General features: G+C 23.3%; 2 protein-coding genes across 2 annotated transcripts in view; both read right to left on the bottom strand.

Moving 5' to 3' along the window:
• Positions 1–1,057: 1,057 nt before the first annotated feature.
• LOC105362952 (Glycerol-3-phosphate dehydrogenase 1) lies at positions 1,058–11,557 on the bottom strand. The gene is made up of 7 exons (XM_011500510.1): positions 11,364–11,557; positions 7,829–8,006; positions 4,838–4,978; positions 4,189–4,330; positions 2,818–2,930; positions 1,682–1,912; positions 1,058–1,422 (listed from the first exon to the last, which is right to left on the bottom strand). The coding sequence occupies exons 1-7, from the start codon at positions 11,405–11,407 to the stop codon at positions 1,219–1,221; spliced, it is 1,053 nt and encodes a 350-aa protein (XP_011498812.1). The 5' UTR covers positions 11,408–11,557; the 3' UTR covers positions 1,058–1,218.
• A 2,522-nt stretch (positions 11,558–14,079) lies between these two features.
• The window catches only part of LOC105366314 (carbonic anhydrase 2-like), a 9,839-nt gene continuing 2,607 nt past the window's right edge, over positions 14,080–21,311 (bottom strand). Inside the window, exons 2-6 of the mRNA XM_011504723.1 lie at positions 17,895–18,149; positions 17,342–17,486; positions 15,215–15,320; positions 14,501–14,728; positions 14,080–14,423 (exon numbers count right to left, since the gene is read on the bottom strand). Of these exons, the coding sequence (XP_011503025.1) occupies positions 14,313–14,423; positions 14,501–14,728; positions 15,215–15,320; positions 17,342–17,486; positions 17,895–18,149 (845 nt within the window). The 3' untranslated portion in view covers positions 14,080–14,312. The remainder of the gene's footprint in view (positions 14,424–14,500; positions 14,729–15,214; positions 15,321–17,341; positions 17,487–17,894; positions 18,150–21,311) is intronic.

Here is a 21,311-nt window from a genome sequence, read left to right as displayed (position 1 = left end):
TAGATATTCCATTCACTTTATTAGATAAATTAGCAATAATTTTTAAGTTATAATTAGAATACAGTTATTTTTTAAATCAAAAGATAAATTCAAAGGGATGATAACTATTCGTTAAATATTATTAAAGTCATGAAGGTTTAATTTGATTGCTTTTTGTAAGAAAAAATATTTCAGTAGCAAAATGTAAAATTATAATATAATATAAAATTATATTATTTAAAAAAAAATTTATAATTTTAAAAAATTCTTCAAAAAACCGATATTTTTTCAAAACTCTTGCATCAATAATATTTTTGATAAAATAAATAAATTACTTACATAGATGTTTATACAAAATAAAATATTAATATGAAACTTATTTTCGTGATGTATAAGCAGCTTTAAGGTAATATAATACAGATTGTTAATACTTTAATAAAATTTCTAAATATTTTATTCTTATTCTTTGTAGTAAGTTATATTTGGTATTATTAACGATAATTATGTTTTTAAAATTATTTTCAAGCAGCAAACGTATTTATAAAATCTCAAAAATATAAATAACTCCGAACTAAGATTGAAATTCTATCTTAATCTTTAAACAGTAATTTTTTATTTTTATTATAAATAAGTATTTTTAATATATATTAATATGCTTATACATTGTCAGAATAAAAGGATATAATAGAAATACATGTAAGGAATGATGTACTGATTTTCATTTCTCCTTTTTAAGAATTAAATCATTGTAAAATAAAAATTCCTCTTAAAAATTGAAAAATGTATTTTTATTTAAATTATCATTTTAATTTACGCGAAACGTCAGGTACACAAAGTATTTATGATATCTACACTCGTCAACTGTATATTGAAATTCATTTTTAAACTAATTATGGAATAATATTTATAATGGTAAAAAAATCATCGCAAAAATGTAAGAAAAGATAGTTGGGCATGAAAGTTGTTTCTTCTGCAATGGACGGTATGTATACGAATTTTAAACAAATAATTGTCTTAACATTTATTATTTTATACAAAATTATCAAATTACGATTTTATAATTTATTACTGTTTTTCATTTCTTCTCGAACATATAATGATAAAATATTTCATAATATTAAATAAGTTGACGTATTATTTGGTTTTTGAGCATTTTTTGCTTATTTCATTTTTGCATCTCGCTCGCCATCTTGCAAAGAATTTAAATGGATTTCCATGAAGGGTAAAGTATCACGACTCTTACATGTGCTCTGGATGGCTGCGGATGCAATTGATGAGATCCTTTGGCTTGAGCTCACCCACGCAAATTCGATGTATGGACGTAAAGAGGGGGAATCGACTTTCCATACTCTTCGCCTTCAGCATGTAGTTCACCTCTTCTGCGGTAAAAGGACCCTGTAGCTTCTGCCCGTTCAGCATTTGCTTTTCTAGTTCTTCAATGGTCTGTCAACGTTTTATTTTGCTTTATATTAATTGTGATATATCTATATTGCTTTCTCGCCGTTTCTTTACTGGTCATTCAATTCATTAGTTAACTATAACTTTTTACTTTAATTTAAAAATTAAAAGTATTGGATATTATCCCTCGGTTCCATTTCAATGTAATTATAAACATCGGAGAAGTAGCAAGAATTTCTCAGTTGAGTGAACGCGAGCACTGTTTTCTATAAGCATATCTACTAATCAAAGGAGAATAACTGACCTTGCCGGTCTTGACAAAAGCCTCGGAGACTTTTCTGTTCCTCCCACCGTAGCAAGTAGTGATGAGATCGGCCACGCCACAACTCTCAAAGAACGTCGAGAGCTTGCCACCTGGGAAGAAGACATCGACGAATTTTATCATCTCCATGAGTCCGAGCCTAATGACTGCGGCTTTCGTGTTATCTCCAAGGCCAAGGCCATCTACGAAACCGGCGCCACACGCTACAATATTCTGTAAGAGTATAATTATTGTATTAATTATTCTTCCAATGGTTTTCATTTTTTTGTGTTCAATTTTTAACAAAAAGATGAAAATTATTTATAAGTAGGATATCTTTGAAACTCCTTTAGTAACCATGATATATTATACTGATTTTTTAAATATCTGCTGTCATAATACTGTTTTGTGAAGAAAATATTTTTTATATTTTACTAACGTATTACTTAAATGAGCATCTTCATAATATAGCTTATAAAATTAATAAAATTTTATAATATAATAATAGAAGCATTAAATAGTCAGCAAATACATTATATTTTAAAATGTTATTTTAGACACATTCACACACAAGTTGTTCTTATAAATAGCGTACAATACTTTAATAAACCACAAATTTATTACTTGTTATTATCAAATCTGAAATAGTGGTGTTCATCTTTAACCATTATACGAATGAAAAAGCGACTCAATATGCTGTATTATTGAATATTAGTAAATTGAATAAATAGACTCATTGAAACAGTAAATTGATGATATAATAAATTTTAAGTTATCACAACAATCATTCTATATTTAATAATTAAATGTTTTCATTTGAGTTACCTTAGATTTCATATTTACATTGCAAAAAATAGAAATACTAAATAATTAGTAATTGACCTCAATCACCTATTAATGCCTTATAAGATCAAGTTTTCGAAGAAATTTAAAAAAATTATAGTTATGTATATTAGAAAGCTTACTTCTTAATGCCCTTAAAAACTGAAAGCTTTTAAAAAAAACAAATCTTATTATTACTAAATGTCAATATACTTTGTAATGAGTGACTTTTATATACCTATAAATGTGAGTTTAATGTTCAATTATTAAAAATGTAGCGCAGAAAAATTATTCATTTACGCTATTACATAAAATACCTTGAGAGCACCACAACATTCAACGGAATCAGCATCTTCTACGACAACGACTCGAAAGTATGACGTCTGAATAATATCCCTCAGTATCGGGGCCTTTGACTTATCCTTACATCCTGAAGTAAAGCATATCAATTATTTTAAATATATTAATTAATCAAGAATTTATTAAAAAGCTCACTTATTTCAACTTTTATATATGTATGTATTATGAGTAATAAAAATCGATTTTCAAGAATTCAATTTTTAATTATCTAAAAGCCAAAGGCAACTTAAAAATGAATAAAAATAAATTAAATTTAAATTATGAGATTAATTAGAAATTTATATAATAATAATTAGAAGATATTTGAAGTTTTCATGAGAAAATCAAACTGTAGCCGATAATCATTGTAACAAGAAATAATAATTGGGGAGTATAATTTCTCTTGTTAATATATTTATGAAAAATGAAAAAAATATGAAATACATTGGTTATTAAGATATTGGTCTTATCGCCTGTAAAGCAAATGGTTGTTCTTTTTTGTATACACATGCGAGCAAGCAACGGAGACAAACCGAAGACTTGTCTTTCTTTATCTCACTATTGTATAATGATTTGCGCTATAATTTTTTTCTATACAATAAAGTGGAAGTCATTAATTAAATCTGTTTACTATGAAGATCTATTTGTTGTTTGAATATTTATCGTTTTTCATTTCCATGAAAAACTTTTAAAAACGATGATTTTTTTTTAGCCAATACATTTAATCAGAATAGATTGCAAAATTCCATAAATTAAAGCAATAAATTTAATAAGTATCTTTTTTGCATTTAATATATTTTTTTTTTAATAAAATAAAAATGGACTGTATTAGATTATCAATGCATTAATAAGATTTATAAAGAGATGTAATTCTTTATTTCTAGTATGAATCATTTTTTAAAGAAGTATTATGATAAATTAATTCCTGATACATGTACGGTATGTCATATTTATAATTACTAGCACTATAATTTTTATCAGAAAATGTTATTTATATAATACAATATATAATAATTGTATGTGGTAATAATTATAGCATATAATTCACTAAGTACTATAATTTGAGAACTAGATACAACATGATCACAACAATAATTACTAATTTTCATATAATATTTTTTTAGTATAATTTCATAAGGTCTATAATAACATTATAGTTTTTATTACAATATTTCTGTACAGTTTTCTTAGATGAAAAAAATTGTTTTATTTTGATTTCAAAAAATAAATTTTTACGCATTTATCACATGATATGATTAAATCACACTATTTGATTTTGTTACAATAGAAAATTTATAAATCAAAATGTTTTTAATGACCATATAATTTTAAGAAAGCTAAATATTTACCAATAGTTGTTTCGCAGAACATCTCATCAGCCACTTCGGAGGCTAAATTTGCTCCCATCAAGACGGAAACAGGAATATGCAATTCCTTAGAAATTATGTGTGAAATAAGTTCGATACCACCGCCTTCCTTCTTATCGAAACCCTAAAAGTTAATTTTTATATATAACACTAATTAAAATTTCACTCTTCTTTTTTACAATTATTTACGTAAGTCTTTTATTAAGAGCTTTGATTAATCTTTTAATAATAAGCAATTAAAAATAAACATTCAATAAAAACTCGGACGTATTGAAGAATTGCAAAGTAAAAATATTTTTTAAATATATTGTTAAATATTTGTTTATTGAATATAAAGAGAATTAGTTAATAAATTTTAAATAAAAAAAGCTTACTAGAAAGTATAAAGTTTGATTGTAATTTATTAATTTATTATTCAGTCTATTTAATTCTAGTGAATTATATACGCTTAATAAAAATTATTTTACTCAAAAATTTACTAAAAAACTTTACTTAAGAATTCTTTTACTCTTCTTTCGATTAAATATATATTGACGATAACACAAATCTCTCATTTATTTTAGTGCACATTATGATGAATGAAAAACGTGCTAGTTATTTATATTTATATATAGGTATATAAGAAACATACCTTAACTAATGATAGTCCGACAGCTGTTGATTTAATTTTTCCTAATAGTGTACTACATATCCTGCGGATAAATTGATGCGGCACTACAAAAATTAAAATATCAGCATCTTTGGCAGCTTCGACAACGTCTGCAACGGCGATCTGTGAATATCGTTTTCATTTTTGTTTTCATTTTTAGTTTAATTAATTATTAGTTCAAATGTATTAAACAAGAATGCTTGATGAATTTGTCATAATTCAATGTAAGATTAAATTTGATTTTATTTATATACATCTATATGCATTTACATTTGTAGATAACTAAAAAATGAAATCCAAATAAATCTCTGTATACATATTGTGTATTGAAAAATTACTTCAAAATTACATGACAATAAAAATTCAAATTAGTACTATGATCGCGATCAACAACATTTCATGAAATTTAGTTAGATACTTAGTGACTAACAATATAGCTCTATATCATCTGGTAAACGTAATATTGCGTAATGACAACTTACAAACATTTAAATGAGTGAACAATCTTATTGACATATATAATTAAATAATGATAAAACTCACTATTTAGTCAAAGCAATGTATTTATCGATTGTTTTTAATTAATAAAATATAAAAAATATATACGAAATAATGTAAGCATGATTTTTCATTTTACATTTTGTTGGATTAATTAATTAACTTTGGCGAAGATCCAAACTTGATTTAAATTATGACCTATATTAAGAATTACTGTATGGTCGATCTAAGATGATGGGCTATTGCAACTATGTATGTAAAAAACAGAATTATTCATAATTGAATTTTTAATAGATCTTCTAAACATACCGTCAACATTTTGAATTGATAGATTTAAATTTAGAAATTTTAAAATTAAATTAACCAAATGGTTAATTAAAAGTCAATAATTTATAAAACATACAATTCTATTCATAATACTCAGTCTATTTTAAAACACTATTTTATAATTTACTGTCTTAAGCAATTATAAGTTATTGTAAACATTTACTCGAAGTTGTATTATTATTTTGTTTCATTAAATCAGTATCATAATATATTATATATAATAAATTATAAAATATTAATTATTTTATAAAAACATGTTTCACATATTTTAGGCTCATTTTAAGTATTTAAAAAGGAAATAAATGGAAATAAACATGCAAATATGAGCTTTCAAAAAAGTTGTCCAATATTACTAAGGTTTGTAAGTTATAATGTATATGCACTTCGATAAGAATGCACAAGATTATCATTTTAATATTTAGTATTCAGATAGTAGTCAATTAGTCATATTGCTCCTGTAACTGTTTTTTTTTCTATTATTAGTAAGTTCTATTATTATTATAACTATTTTGATTTGCTTTATTGTGCTTTATTTTTTCTTCACCTATTTAAACATATTTAAGGGAATTAAAAAATTATTACATTAAAATTTTTAAATAAAAAAGTTATTATTTATCAGATAAAGTAGTAAATTTTTTTAATTGAAAAAAAAAATATATATTATTCAAAAACTTTTATTTAAATGTACTACAGATAGGAACATTAGGTATGCAGATGTGCTGTATTGTCCTACAAAATATAGTTTTAAGATATTGCTAAAAATGTGCAAATCAATATATTTGTAAGGTATCGCTTTAAAAGTTCAAGTGACTCCTTCAAATACATATAATTTTAAAGCAATATAATAGCACCCGCGGAAAGTTCTTTAATTCAGATTTTTCAACTTTAGAAGTTGTCAATCCTTTAGTTGTGTATATATAAATGAAACTGTTATCTTATATTCTTGATAAAGTCTTATAATAATGGTATGAAAATATATATGGATTTTGGGTAGAAGAAACTTTATTGAATTCTGTTTCATAAATTTAAAGAGGATATATTTATTTAATAAGAAGCGTAAATTGCTAAATACTAATTTAAGAAAATTTGAACAGGATTTCTGACTAATAATATATAAGTGGTTTAAAATATTAATTTTTAGTTAAAGTATTACGCAAATATTTATAAATAAGATTTATCACTTTGTTTTATATATCTACTTTATTATCCTTCTTCAATAAAGAAATTAAATTTATACTTTTAAATTATTTACATACATTTAAGTACAATGAAGTTTGTTCTATAATGAATTTCTGTATAATTTAAAATAAATTAATATCAATAATGACTTTCACGGTTATCGAGAAATGTATTTACTTTAATAATTTATATAAATAAAATCAATATCTTAAAATTAATTAAATTAATTGCAATATTTTTAATATGGAATATGGAGTTATTTATTCTAGTATATTACAATCGTTTTTATTATTATAAAATTAAGGGCTTATAAATCTTATTTTCTATATAAGTGATTATATACATTTAAAGTTACTGTTAAGAATAACAGTAATAAATTACTAATTGCATACAATGGATTTTGAGATTGTATTTCAAAACGAAGATAAATAAATTCAAATAAAATATTTTTAAAATACGCAACATCTTTCATAAACCTTCTTTTATTTCAACATTTTGAAAGGTGTTAAGAAGTCACATCACTGTATATAAGTATAAAGTACTTGAGGACAAGAGACGAAACAAATACCTAACATTCCGTAATTAACTCTTATAAATTTTCTATACTCTACTTTTAGCATAATTATTTTAATAACAGCTTATTATAAAATTTTTTGTTTCAAATAATGTCTTAAATACTATTTAATTTACTAATTAAATTTAGCATTGGATAATATAATAATATAATGTATTATGTGTGTCATGTAAGTCGTCTTACATTTGCCATTAATTTTATAGACAACATTTGTATTTATTGTTTACGAACTATTTTAAATTAATAATTTAGAGCAGTTATTATTATGTTAAACAAAAATATGTTTTTAACGCATTTCATTTTCACAATTACTATCGCAAATTTGCAAAATCATTTAATGAATAATAAGTTCTTTTGAACTTTAATCTTGAATTTCGAATGGTAATGATACTTACGACATTCTCTGGAATCTTGTGACCTGGTAAGTACTTAACATTCACGTGTGTCTCGTTGATGATTTCCGTCAGCTTCTTCCCGTCGATTATCTCCTCGTATACATACATTGTGACATGATCCAAGAAGGCCTCGTTATGTTTGGCATTTAAACCAACAATTTTTGCGATAGCCGAACCCCTACAAAGTTTTATTTCAACATTAACAAAGTATTTAATATTTTAATGAATAAACATGAATTATAATGTTTGAATTTTACACTAATTAATTAAATATTGAATTATATATAATGTATTTGTATTTTCAAAAATACAGAAACTATTACATTAGTGAAAAAATTAACAATGTTTATATTAGAAACTTTAAAATAATATATGTTATAAAAAATAAGAAAAAATAATAAAAAATAACAATAAAAAATAAGTTCTAGTTACTCAACAAAGCTTAACAGCCACAGACCTTTTCTTGTTAAATAAATACACATATAATCCAAATCATAATTATAAATTTATAGTTCTCCACATTATTTCCTACGCTTGCTTATGTAAACATTTTCCATGATTTTCTGCCTGCATTTTTATTTGCATTATTAAATTATAAATATTCTATCGAAATAAATTAATTTTAATAATCATAATTATGAAAATGGTATATTTAAATTATAAGATCATAAATTTTATTAGGATAAAATTCAAAAATTATATAACGTAATATATATTTATTATTATATAAATATACTTATTAAAAATTATTTAATTATTCTGAAACATTATTATTCTTCAAACAAAATTCAATGTGTAACTTTTTTTAGATATTGATATATGGTAATTAAATGTACCATTTATATTTTGCCGAATAAATATATTTTACGTATATTGCATTTTATGTTTATGGTCGAAAGTATCATTTATTTTAATTTCGCCATTTTAATGTATTGGTTAGCATATTATTATTACTAATAAAATTATTGGGCAGTTTTTGATATTTTTATTTGTTATTAAACTTTGTATTTGTAATATGAATAATTATATTATATAGGATCTAATTTTAACTTTTTTTATTTTTATAACAAAAATATAAGAATTACACTTTGTACTGAATTACAATTTGTAATATATAAATTATGTTATCAAATGTGTACAAAATACACAGCTACTTCTATATAAAAGCCAAAATATATTTGCTTATAATTCCAACTACTAATATAATAAACTTATTTAGATCATTTATTTATTTATTATTTAATTTTATATTTATTTAATTAGTTTATTTAAGTAATTTGACTTATATTTATTTAATTATTATTTATACATGTTCAATTACAGAATTTCCCAATAGTATTAATGCTATGTCATATATATTTATAGGAAAAGATGAAATCATAAAGTAGTTGTAAAACTGGTCAGATCTTCAATAACATCTCAACTTTATTCTATTTATTTTACTTTAAAATAAGTTTACAAGACATACATTAATTAAATTCGGCATTAATATAGAAATAGATAATTAATGATAATTAACTTGTGAATGGTTTTCCCGGTGTTTACGGATAACGTTCGATTGAATTTTCTACATTACCATCACAGCCAATATTACTATCATAGCATCTATTTTTTATTTTCGGCAATACTTTAAACTTATCGTGAAATACGTAATAAATTTCAGTACCAACGTAAATTTCGTAAAAGCACATTGTTGAAACTCGATATTTATGAGCGTGGTCTTGCGCTTGCGTTATGTTAGAAGGTCAAGGGCGTTACGGCATTGAGGCTAATTAAAACATCCACTCATCGAACTTGGAGTGGACCCGAGCTATCAACTAAACCGATGAATATATAATCGATCAATAATTCTGAAATAATATTATTTATATTCATTGAATGGAGTAAACTTTACACATGACCTGTGTTTTTAATTCGACACTTGATTGCTTGATTGGGAAAAACAATCCAAGATATTCAAAGTATTATAAAAAGTTGTTATTAAATTCCATGAAAAATAAATGTGATTCATAATAATATATTTGTATGATTAATATCTAATGTTAGTAGGTTATTGATGTTGGATTAAACTCGACTATCGAAGGAAGATTATTACACTACATGTACAATAGTATCGAGAATAATAAGTAATTGCATGTCATATAAAAAACTGACTCATAACATATATTATTTGCAATGTATATCAATAAATAATTTGAAGGAAATTTTTATTTTTTCCTTCTTATTTTACAAACTAATATTTACTATGCACATGCATTTGATTATACATATTATTTAGATACAAAAATTTAGATGAGTTAACATTTAATGTTTTAACTCCGGAAATTTTAATTGTTTTATTTAACGTTAATGTTTTTAAAATTTGCTTTAGAGAATTGCAAGCATATAATTTTTGTTATCATTTACAATACATTTAATGATTTCTTCCTTTTTTATTCACATAGTAAAATTTGAAATAATTTTATTTTATATTTTAAGATATTGCCAGCAAACTGTGATAAACTCTACTGCCGGATTACTTTAAAATCGGGAATGCCTTTACGATAAGATTACTAAATTTATCGTTGAAAATTCTTATGTAACTAAATTTTAGAATAACCGTGAATTAATGATACTATTTGGAAAACATATCAAAATCAATTGTAAAAAAATATGTTTTGAACTTTTTATCATTTTCAAGTTATTGAAATAAAGATTAAGTTAAATTATTTGGAAATAAATGTTTACTCATAGGCTTACTAAAACAAAATCCTATTTCTACTAACATCATTCTTTACGAATATATTAATTATGATACGAAGAAAACAACTTATGTAAAATATAATTATTAATAAAAAAAACTAAGATTATCACATCAATTACAAATTCAAATTTTTTCATGTACTAAATTGGCGGACTACTAATAAATAATTTTATATAATTGATTATATAAATACTTTAAATATTATTTCAAATTGTAAATATCTCAAAAGCATTGAATGTCTAAAAAAATTCTTACAAAAATAGCTAAACAAGCTATTATTATTTTAAGAACTAAATGAATGGAATATTAACAGATATGGATCCTCAGGTAAAATACTGACTCATATGCCAAGGCTAATAATTTCTTTACAATAACAATTAGTAAGCCGTCGAAATAAAAAGTAGCCCAAAAGATAATGTAACTAATTGTTAATTTATTAATCGAAGCTGAAGTTGAAAGAGATTCCGTGTTAAAGGCAATCTTAAACGTAACCCTGTCGCAAAGCGGGCAAAAGTAAACTTAGAAATATTCTGAGTCGAAGTCACATATCGAAGTCTCGAAAAATCCATGCAAAGCTCATTGAAATTTATATCATAGTTTGTCCAAGTATTTATATACAGGAAATCTCGTTATAAACGTCAAACATAACGCGAGTTCGACTAGACGGAACGTGCTGATCAAAACAATACACAACGTCAACATCGCGATGCAAAATCCCCCAGCTAAACTTTGAGAAACCGTGCCGACGAAAAACATTTCAAGCACATTCTAACCTCGCGTCTTTCGACTCACCAGTTCCCAGAGCCAATGATGCACACCCTGAATTTCTCGGACATGTCGGGAGTAGTAGCAGCAACAGCGGTGGTAGCGACGATACGAGCTCAGAACGTCAAGTACGATTCGTGACCGGAAAACGACTAGATAACACAAGAATGAAAAAGAAGTTGGAAGACCGACCGACCCGTCGACAGCTACTACTGCCGACAGTTTCTATAGAGGAGAAACAGAAATTTAGGTGAAAAAGCAGTTGCGCGCACTGTCCGTGCGCTGAAAGCGGGAAATATTTAATTTGTTCGATAGGCGCGCCAAACCTTGTCTTTTTTTATAACTACAGTAGTTAGTATCCAATGGCGGGTCGTGAGACTCGTGAAACTCGCAGTTTCTACTCTAACGTAGAGTTTAATGTATTCTGGTTTGGTTCAGTTTTAAGGAGACTAATATTTATAAGTATAGTTTTTATTATAATTCGTATTTTTTACAAATACAATTTTCAGAATAGTAAAGGTGTAAGAAAATGTTATAATATTAAAAAAAAGCTGTCAATCAGAAAATGATTAAAAAATTTTTATAAAGATAATGATATTTGTAAAATTCCATAATTATAAAAAATATCATATTGTCATTCAAAATGAATATTATAATTTTTGGTACATCTCTATTGGCTGCATTGCCTTTCTTAATACTACAATGCTACAGTAATTATTTTGTAATAGTACTTTAACGTTATAAATTAGATCAATTACTTATCTAAATGATTTACAAAGATCTGTAATATTTATAATCTGGCCAATTATTTTTAGTTTTTACCAAATCTGAATGCTTCATCAGATAGCTACACAAATTAAATTTCATCAATATATGTAAATATATTCATTTATAATAATTCCGATTTAATTTTATGAAATCTTTTAAATTAAAATTTTTCTTTTTATGAATTAATATTATTGTTGTCATTTATTAGTATAGGATTTGTTTAGAAAGAAATTACAAGTTTTACTTTCCTGATTACATTCATACAAATATTAGAACTTCAATACGATTTCTTCAATTTTCATTCGCAATAAATTTTAATAATTTTACTCGGTTAAGAAATTTCACTTACCTAGATTTAAACAAATGTAGTGTTCATAGTGAGTGGCATAGTATTTACAAATTAAGTGTAAAATTATGTTTAAATTATTTTTTGTACTAATTTAATAAATGAACATATTTTATTATCCTATAATAGAAATTATATATTTTATCTATAATTTCTGTAGCAAAATTTATTAATTATATTTTCAAATATAACTTTTAATTAATTGAAGTTGAATATTAAATACCAATGTCTACAAATATTATTAGTCTCTATTAGTCTCTCTCTACAAATATTCTGTGTTTCAGTAAATATTATTATATAAATTATAAATATAAAAGAAGTATTATCGAAAAATGAAACAAAATTAAAATAACAAAATTAAATTTATTTTACAGGGAGTATAAAATAGCAAGGTAATTATCATTGATAATAGATGGTATAAATTATGTATGTAATTTATGTAATTTATATTTTATAAACTATGCAATGAAAAATTGTTAATGAGTATGTGCGTTAATATAGATTTTAATGTATTTATATCATAATTGATACTACTTAAGTAAGATATTGTATTTTTATATTATATTGATGTAAACAAGTGTTTAACTTTTTTTTATGTTTTCCGAAAATTGTTTCGAAAATATATTTTAAAATTTTATCTTCTTTCTTATCCTCTAGAAAAAATATATTGTAATAAATAATTAAATATTCATTATTGTTTATAGAGTATTGTTTCAAAGATTTATTTTTTATTATATTTATGAATTTTTTATGTTTGATTGTTATTATAGTTTTTTAGCAAAGTATTTTACTTACTATTTTCAGCTTATCATTAAAATAAAGTTAGAATATACACTTAATTAGTAAAATATTTGAAATTAATTAAACTTTTTAAATAATATGATAATATCATAATATTTAAATAATAATATAATCAATGTTTTCCATATAATTATGTTTTAATTTTATAAATAAATTATATTTTATTAACAGAATATCCATTACTATATTCTTTCGTTATAGCAAATGTTCTTGAACATTTTGTCAACATAAATTTTTAGTAAAATTTATTGCAAGATTTTTAAATTAAATTATTATTGATATGGATGAGATAAAATGAAATAAAATAAAATAGGAATAAAATAACTTGGAAAGCAGACATATATTTTGTAATATTTTAATGCATTTACTTACACTTGTGTAACTAAAGCAAATATAAGAATTTATTATGATATCGTGAAATAAATTACATTTCAATTCTTGATTATTCTAGAATAAAATAGAATAACTGTAAAATATGCCCAAATAAGTAAAACAATATTTTAACTACCTATTTTAAGTATTTATTTCCAATTTCAATTTTATTTGTCAAAAGCAGTTATGATTGAATTTTTCTATGCTTTTATACTTATATTTCATAGCAGTTAAAGCTATTATGAATACATAAAAATATTCAGGTATTAATTTAAATTGTTGAAATTTTTATCAAAATTTATTATCAACTGATTCAATCAAATTTTTTTAATAAAAGAGATTTATTTATTTGAGTCTTTTTTACAGTATTGTTGTTTGATAATTATAAATTGAGTGCAATCAAATCGTATAAATCTTAATGAAAAATTCTTATCGAACATGTAACTTTATATTCAATTTTTATTCAATGTCAACAATTCATATCTAAATTATCCGCTATTTCTCTTTTCATTAAATTTCACTTGAATGAATTTGTAACTGATAGCACCTAATATATTTTTTTTTATTAAAATAAATGTTTTATCTTGTTCAGTAATAAAATTTTTGCTGTTTTAAGAAACTTGATATTATCAAATGAGTAATGATTTGTTTAATAAAAGCTAATGGTCTCTCACACATCTTATGCACATTCATTCACTGGTGTAGTGATAATGCATAATTTGTCGACCATTCAGTGGCTGCGTATTTCTATTATTATATTTGAAATCATTGTTTAATTTTATTTGTCTAAATGCCTCCATCTATCAATAAAATAAATTCAGTAATATAAAAATAGTATAATTGTTCAAAATCTTCAATTTATGAATCGCTAGAATACCTGCTCTGTAGAAACACTCCTGATACGTAATGACAGAAACCAAATTACTGCTTCGGAGCAAGGTGGTGTAGTCAGTGATCCTAAATAGCTAACGTAGGATCCGTTGAATATTCCCCCTATAAAATACTTCAAAGCGAAGGGTTCCAATGTCTTTGATTGACCAGGGGTCAAAATATCTTGAAAATTAGCTTGTATTTTATCAAGAGCAACATTTTGGTGTTCGCCAATCTGAAAACAATTTAACATATAAGACTTAAATAAATAATTTTAAAGAATAAATAAATTGAACAGTGTATTTAATTATTCGAATTTTATTGCAAGCTTGTTGCGTAATTTATTATTAATTAAAATCATTCTTTATAAAAAAAAAAATTATTTTTTGGATTTTAAATTAGAGCAATTTGGTGAAAAAATGAAAATTATTTTAAATAATTTTATAATTAAAACGTATTAAAAATATATGTAATAAAGTTTTCCATAAACTTTATCAGTACCATTCGTCAATTTAGGATAATTCGCCTAAATATATTTAATATTATATATATGTTGTAAACGGAAGTAATTGTCGCAGTTTTCCATTTTAATTATAAAAAGTAATAAGTATCTTGTTATTTTCTTGTTTTACTGATGAAGTAGTATAAATTCAAAAAGTTATAAAAACGTTACTTTAAAATTCACGAGATAATTAAAAAAGAGGACTCAAAATTTTTTTACCGCTAATAAAGTTGCAATAACTAGTACACCATCATCGTATTCTAAAGCATTAGACATATTTCCATACGCCGTTTTAAAGTGTACAACATGTACTTCTAGTGGGAAACTGAAAAATAAAAAAAAAAACAATAAAATAACAAAATTAATAAACTATAATTAAAAATAATATTTTTAATAATACAGTAGGAAGTTGAATGGACACATTGTATGATCTATAGAGCAGTCAATACCAAAATTATCACTTTCAATTTATAGTTTTTATTTACTATTAGAAAAATTTGAATGTTTAAATTATAAATCCAGTCTAAATGTATAATTACATACTGAAGATATCAAAAAGTAAAAAATATATACTAAGAACTACAATTTTTACTTTGAACAGTATAGTTATAATGTAATATAAAGATATACCGTAAAGATAAAAAGATTTAGATGATATTGTTGGTTTCAAAAGTAAGCCATAATAATAATAACAACATTTCGTGAAAGGAATATATAAGTATGAAAATAAAGTGATGATAGATTCATTGAATTATATAAAAATAAACAAAATCATAAAAATAAAAACATCAGATTACAAAAGTGTGTAATATTATTATTTACATTACAATTAATTACATTAACTTCAAAATTGTGTAATAAATATATTTTATTTGATTAATACTTTTAATTAATTGTAAAATATTATTTTATAAACAATAATTATTATTTAGATTAGATGCATTTGTAAAATAATTTAAGAATTTATTTAAAATGTTTATGCAAACTAAATAAAATAAGATTTTCAAATGAAATCTACACCGTTGTAATTAAATTCGAATTTCAAATATTCGTGAATTTTTTTTCCAGATTTCCATAGGTTTAAGTAAATTTATCATTACTTTGAGACAGGTTTCGCTATCAAAATTATTATATTAATATTATCTATAATAATTGAAAATTAATATCAGTTCACGTTGACGTGCATATGAAATTCGTAGCTTTATCATGAATAAATAAGTAATTAAGGATGAGAGGAAAGTAAAATCTAAAACAGCGTTATGTCATTAATATCGTATGATTTGGAGTTCCGATTCTTGTTAATTTATATTACTGGTTATCGATAGAGTGCCGAAGTAAAACATTTCATCTGAGTGCCCGTTATTTGTCATAAATAAATGAAAAATAAATTAAATTTATACCAGTATATTAGTTTTATTATTTTTTTTATTATTACTATGATAATGGGTTGGCGAGGTTATCGATTAATTTTTTAAATTTCGATATTTATTCACAAAGAAAATATTACTTTTAATTACTATAAAAAATTTACTTTACGTTCTTCAATTTTATTAATATTAATATTAATAATAATAAGAATACTAATATCATTTTTATTTATGTTACATGCACGAAGTATTAAAATTATTAATATTAACTTTTAAAATAATTTTATTTATAAAAAAAATTTTTAATATTTATACCAAATAAAATTCTGAATAGATAAACAATATATATATGATTAGTACTTGTAAAAATAACTTAGGTAGTTAATACATTTTATAGAAAGTGTATTGCTATACCTATTTTATAACTCGTGTTTTGCTTACGATTAAAAGTTCAATTATATATAACATGCGAGCAAATCAGTAAATTAAGTTATAAAATCAAATCTTTATCAGTTTATGAGTTTCCTGTAATATTTAACTACTTTTATTAGTGATTCTATAATTATTGACTATTTATGTTTTATAATAGCACAGCAAATAGTACTTAAGAATTCGAAATACTTTCTATTTTTCCATATTATATTTAACTACGAATTAAATTTAATATTTATTATAAGAAAATATATATCGTAGCAATATTTTAAAACTGTTCATAAATTTTTTATGTTTAAAAGATTTTAAAGTGATACTTTAAGTACGTTCAAGCTATATTAAGGCTATGATTTACTTTTTTATTGCATAATCAATGTTTATAATAGTGGTAAATATGATGGTTTTTCTGTGTAATATTAATATTTCATTTATTTTAATTTTATAAATATTTAATGTAATTTTCAATTTTTAGCAAATTTTCCTAAAAATCCTAAAATTGCGAAAGCTTTTGCAAGCCCCGAAAATATCGCTACCTTTAAATATTCACCTTTCTTGGTCAAAAGTATGTTCACTACCGTAACTGTCATCTGCGCCCCAATGAAAATGCATCTGGGTGAACATGTAGACGCCTGGTAAAGGCCCGCCCCAAATTGTTGGTGTTTTGTTCTTTGGCCATTTGCCAGATAACATGACTGTGAAATGTTAAATTTATCATACATATTTTTTCCTTTAAAAGGGGATTTTAGCATCAAGGAAAGGTATATTAATTTAGAAACACTTTTATATTTGAGCTTTATGAGCTTAAGATTTCCATAGGTTTAAGTAAATTCATCATTACCTTTAGACAGGTTTCGCTATCAAAATATTAGATTAATATTATCTATAATAATTGAAAATTAATATCAGTTCATGTTGACGTGTATATGAAATTCGTAGCTTTATCATGAATAAATAAGTAATTAAGGATGAGAGGAAAGTAAAGTCTATAACACGAAGAAATATTTAAGCGTTAGGTCATTAATATCGTATGATTTGGAGTTCAGATTCTTGTAAATTTATATTACTGGTTATCGATAGATTGCCGAAGTAAAACATTTCACCTGAATGCCCGTTATTTGTTATTGTCATTGATATGGGTTGAACTTTATAACCGCTTCCACGCAATCCGTGAACATCGAGTATCTTTGTTTCAACTTTTTCATTCTCAACGTCGACGGGTGACTGTCGCATTCCGTTACAGGTCGGATAATCGTCCATCCATTCCTCGTATGCAGTGTAATTAGAAAGACCTTGGGCTTCTTCGTTGCTTGACAAGGCCCCCTCTGGATCGCCGTCCTGATTGTTGCTTCCTTTGTCTGCAAATTAACAGTAGAAAAATTTGCATGCAGATCGCCTTGGATATGTACTTTTATCGAACGCTCAAGCATTCCCCTTCATCCATTAACGTAAGAGATTTTAATGTATTAGCAGAAATGCTTTTTCATATGCCCTTTTTTTGAGAATTCAACTTCATAGAAACAATAATTTCTAATAAACTCAACAATGCGTAAAATTTAAATGACATATTTTTTGCGAACAATAATTTGGACTTTTAATCAAACTATAGATTTAATCATTGAATTATGGAGTTACATTTAATATAAATAAAAAAAATTAAAAACATAAAATAAGTTCTTATAAAATTAAATATTGAATAAAAGTAAATTTACAACTTCAAAGTACAAAATAAAATTGCAAATACTATTTAGACATACAAAACAGAATTTGATCCAATTTTTACTCCTTAAAAAATTCTTTATTTTATTTAGCATTTTGATTAACATCAAATTTACGCTCGACTTAAATATTATGCAACACTTTAACTATATTGATATATTACGATAATATATTTAAAATTTTTGTATTTTTATCGAATATTAAATAATAGTGATTATTTTTCGTACATAATGCTTTCGTAAATGTTATCTATATAATCATCTGATAGAAGTTTTTCATCCGTACATATAGTATTATTTTATTATTCATTCTGTTAGATAGAAAAATATTTCATTTTGCTTATCTGCTTTTGCTATGATTATATAAATATATAAATTTATATGTGATTAAATGAATTATGTATTAAAATTGTGAATAATGTAATATTCAGATAAAACTCAGAACGTGACTTTAATCAACTGATATTTATAAGCAAAATTCGAAGATAATGTAAGTTACTTATAATAGCATTTTACTTAATAACTCTTTTCAGTAACTGTTAATTTTTGCAATTATCCTTATTTATGAATTATGAAATATATAATATTACATTATATTGGAAAATTTCCGTTACGTTATAACACGGTTACAGTATACAATTTATAAATTTTGATTATATAAGATTTTTAGATTTCCCTTTTTAAATATATACATTTGACATTTAAATACTTTACGAAGAATAATGTAAAAGTAGCAATGCATTAAATAATATTATAAGTTAGGAACTATTTTAGATTTATTTACAAATTAAGATTTAATTACAAATACTAAAGCAATATATCAAATGTATCAATATATCAAACGAATAATAATTTTTTATTAATAGATTTCTTTAATAAGATTTACAATGTAATGTAATCTGTTTATTTGAGATAAAAAATTTAATGTCAGTATATTAATGTAATTGATAATTCGATAGTAATTTCAATAGTATACTAAACTAATGCTGACTATATATCAATAATATATATCAAACTATATATCAAATAATATAAAATTATATCAAATAAAAATTTTATAAGTGTACTTTATTTATTCAATTAATTTATGTAATTAAAAAAATATGATAAAACGAATGAATATTTTTTATATGTGAGTTTTTATAACATATGTTATCGTAATTAATATATATACTAAGTTTCTAGTATTAATTTTTAAAATTCAAAAATATGTTTCAATTGTAGTTTCAATTTTCACCAATGTTTTTTTTTTTTAATTAGTAGCAAAGGTTTTTATTAGATTTACAATATTTTACTAACATTTATTCCATTCGTTTTATCGTATGTGCAAAGTACTGTCGAAGACAATCAATGCAGAAAAAACTACATTCACAAGATATCATTATTTCACAAATTACAAACTATTATTAATTAAAAATATTATTGAAATATTGAAAGAAATTCCCTTTGATTCATTTAATTACATTTAGTTAATTTTATATAAATACTTAATTTAAATAAAGTTATTTTAAATTTTATATTTTTATTTATTTTAGGTAAATTTTAATAATTAAGATGTATTTTTTTGTATCATTAAAATTCAGCTAAGAAAATAAGAGTATATAACACATTATTTTTTAAATGGAAAACTTGTCCTTGCATTTTTGTAAAAATGAATAACGGCTGTATCATATGTAAATAGTAGGATTTCACATCTCAGTGTACGAAGAGGATTCACCCTAGAAACTTCTATGAATTCAGAAAAATTCAGGTGCTTATAAAATTCATCCAAAAAGAGTTTTAGTTATTTAATTATATGTTTCATTTAAACAGATCAAAGGTATTGAATCTAAAATAGTATATTTTTCACTTACACTATTACAATACTTTTCAAATTCGTATGATTTGTTATCTAGATTATTTTTTATCTATACGAATTTGTTGTCAATAGTATGATCGTCAATTGTATGCTAAATATAATTATTGTTTATTTCATAATTATTAGTTATTAGGTATTAAAATTTTAGTTTATGTATCAAATATGAAATTTTTACTAAATATGTGCCATATGCAAATTATAGGAATGATAATGCAATTAAATTACTTTTAGGTAATATTTCAATACTTTGAAGTTGTTACAAAAATAATGCGTACGTACTATACTTCTTAAATAGATTATTAATTCGCTTTTATATGCTTACTGAGATGTCCAATTTTTTTATAACCATATTATTTATTATATTATCTCGTGAAACATCAATAAGATTGTTGATTAAATTTATTCAAGTTTCATTGATTGATTCAGAAATTTCTACTTTATTAAAAAAGTATTCGATCCAAATGAAATAGAATTTTTATTTATTAAAAATGATATACAACATAAAATTTCTTCAAATCAATAAAATTCATAAAAAATTACAGTTATTATAGATCACAGATTATATATGTGCAATTCGCAATTATTTTATAAAGAATACTATTAATTCATTTTATTAAACATAATTTAATTTGTATAATTTCTTTTAGATTTATGATAAGAAAAGTTTTGTCATATATTTTAAAATATATAGACTTTAAAAAAATTATTTAATAAAATCGTACTCAGTACTGTCATGGACCTAAAATTTGATAAAAAATGAATAATTAATGATTAATGATTAATAATTTATAATAATAAATGACCATATATTTAAAATAAATATAGACCATGTGTGAAATAAATAACCAATAATTATAAAATAAATGATAATTCCTAATGATAATTCCTAATATTCCCGTATTTTCGTTTAAAGATATTCCCGTTTTTTAAATTATAAGAGCGGT

The sequence above is a fragment of the Ceratosolen solmsi genome, unplaced genomic scaffold (genome assembly GCF_000503995.2).
Source record: "Ceratosolen solmsi marchali unplaced genomic scaffold, CerSol_1.0 scaffold10, whole genome shotgun sequence".
Lineage (NCBI taxonomy): Eukaryota > Metazoa > Arthropoda > Insecta > Hymenoptera > Agaonidae > Ceratosolen > Ceratosolen solmsi.
The sequence above is the reverse complement of the archived record's forward strand: the minus strand, read 5'-3'. Positions and strand labels throughout refer to the sequence as shown.

Bases quoted from the DNA above. Each gene is read 5' to 3' on its own strand.
- LOC105362952 (XM_011500510.1), bottom strand. From the start codon at position 11,407: ATGTCCGAGAAATTCAGGGTGTGCATCATTGGCTCTGGGAACTG. The intron at 4,979-7,828 runs GTAAGTATCATT...CGATATTCACAG, and splicing joins ACAAGATTCCAGAGAATGTC to ATCGCCGTTGCAGACGTTGT. The intron at 1,423-1,681 runs GTCAGTTATTCT...AAACGTTGACAG, and splicing joins CTTTTGTCAAGACCGGCAAG to ACCATTGAAGAACTAGAAAA.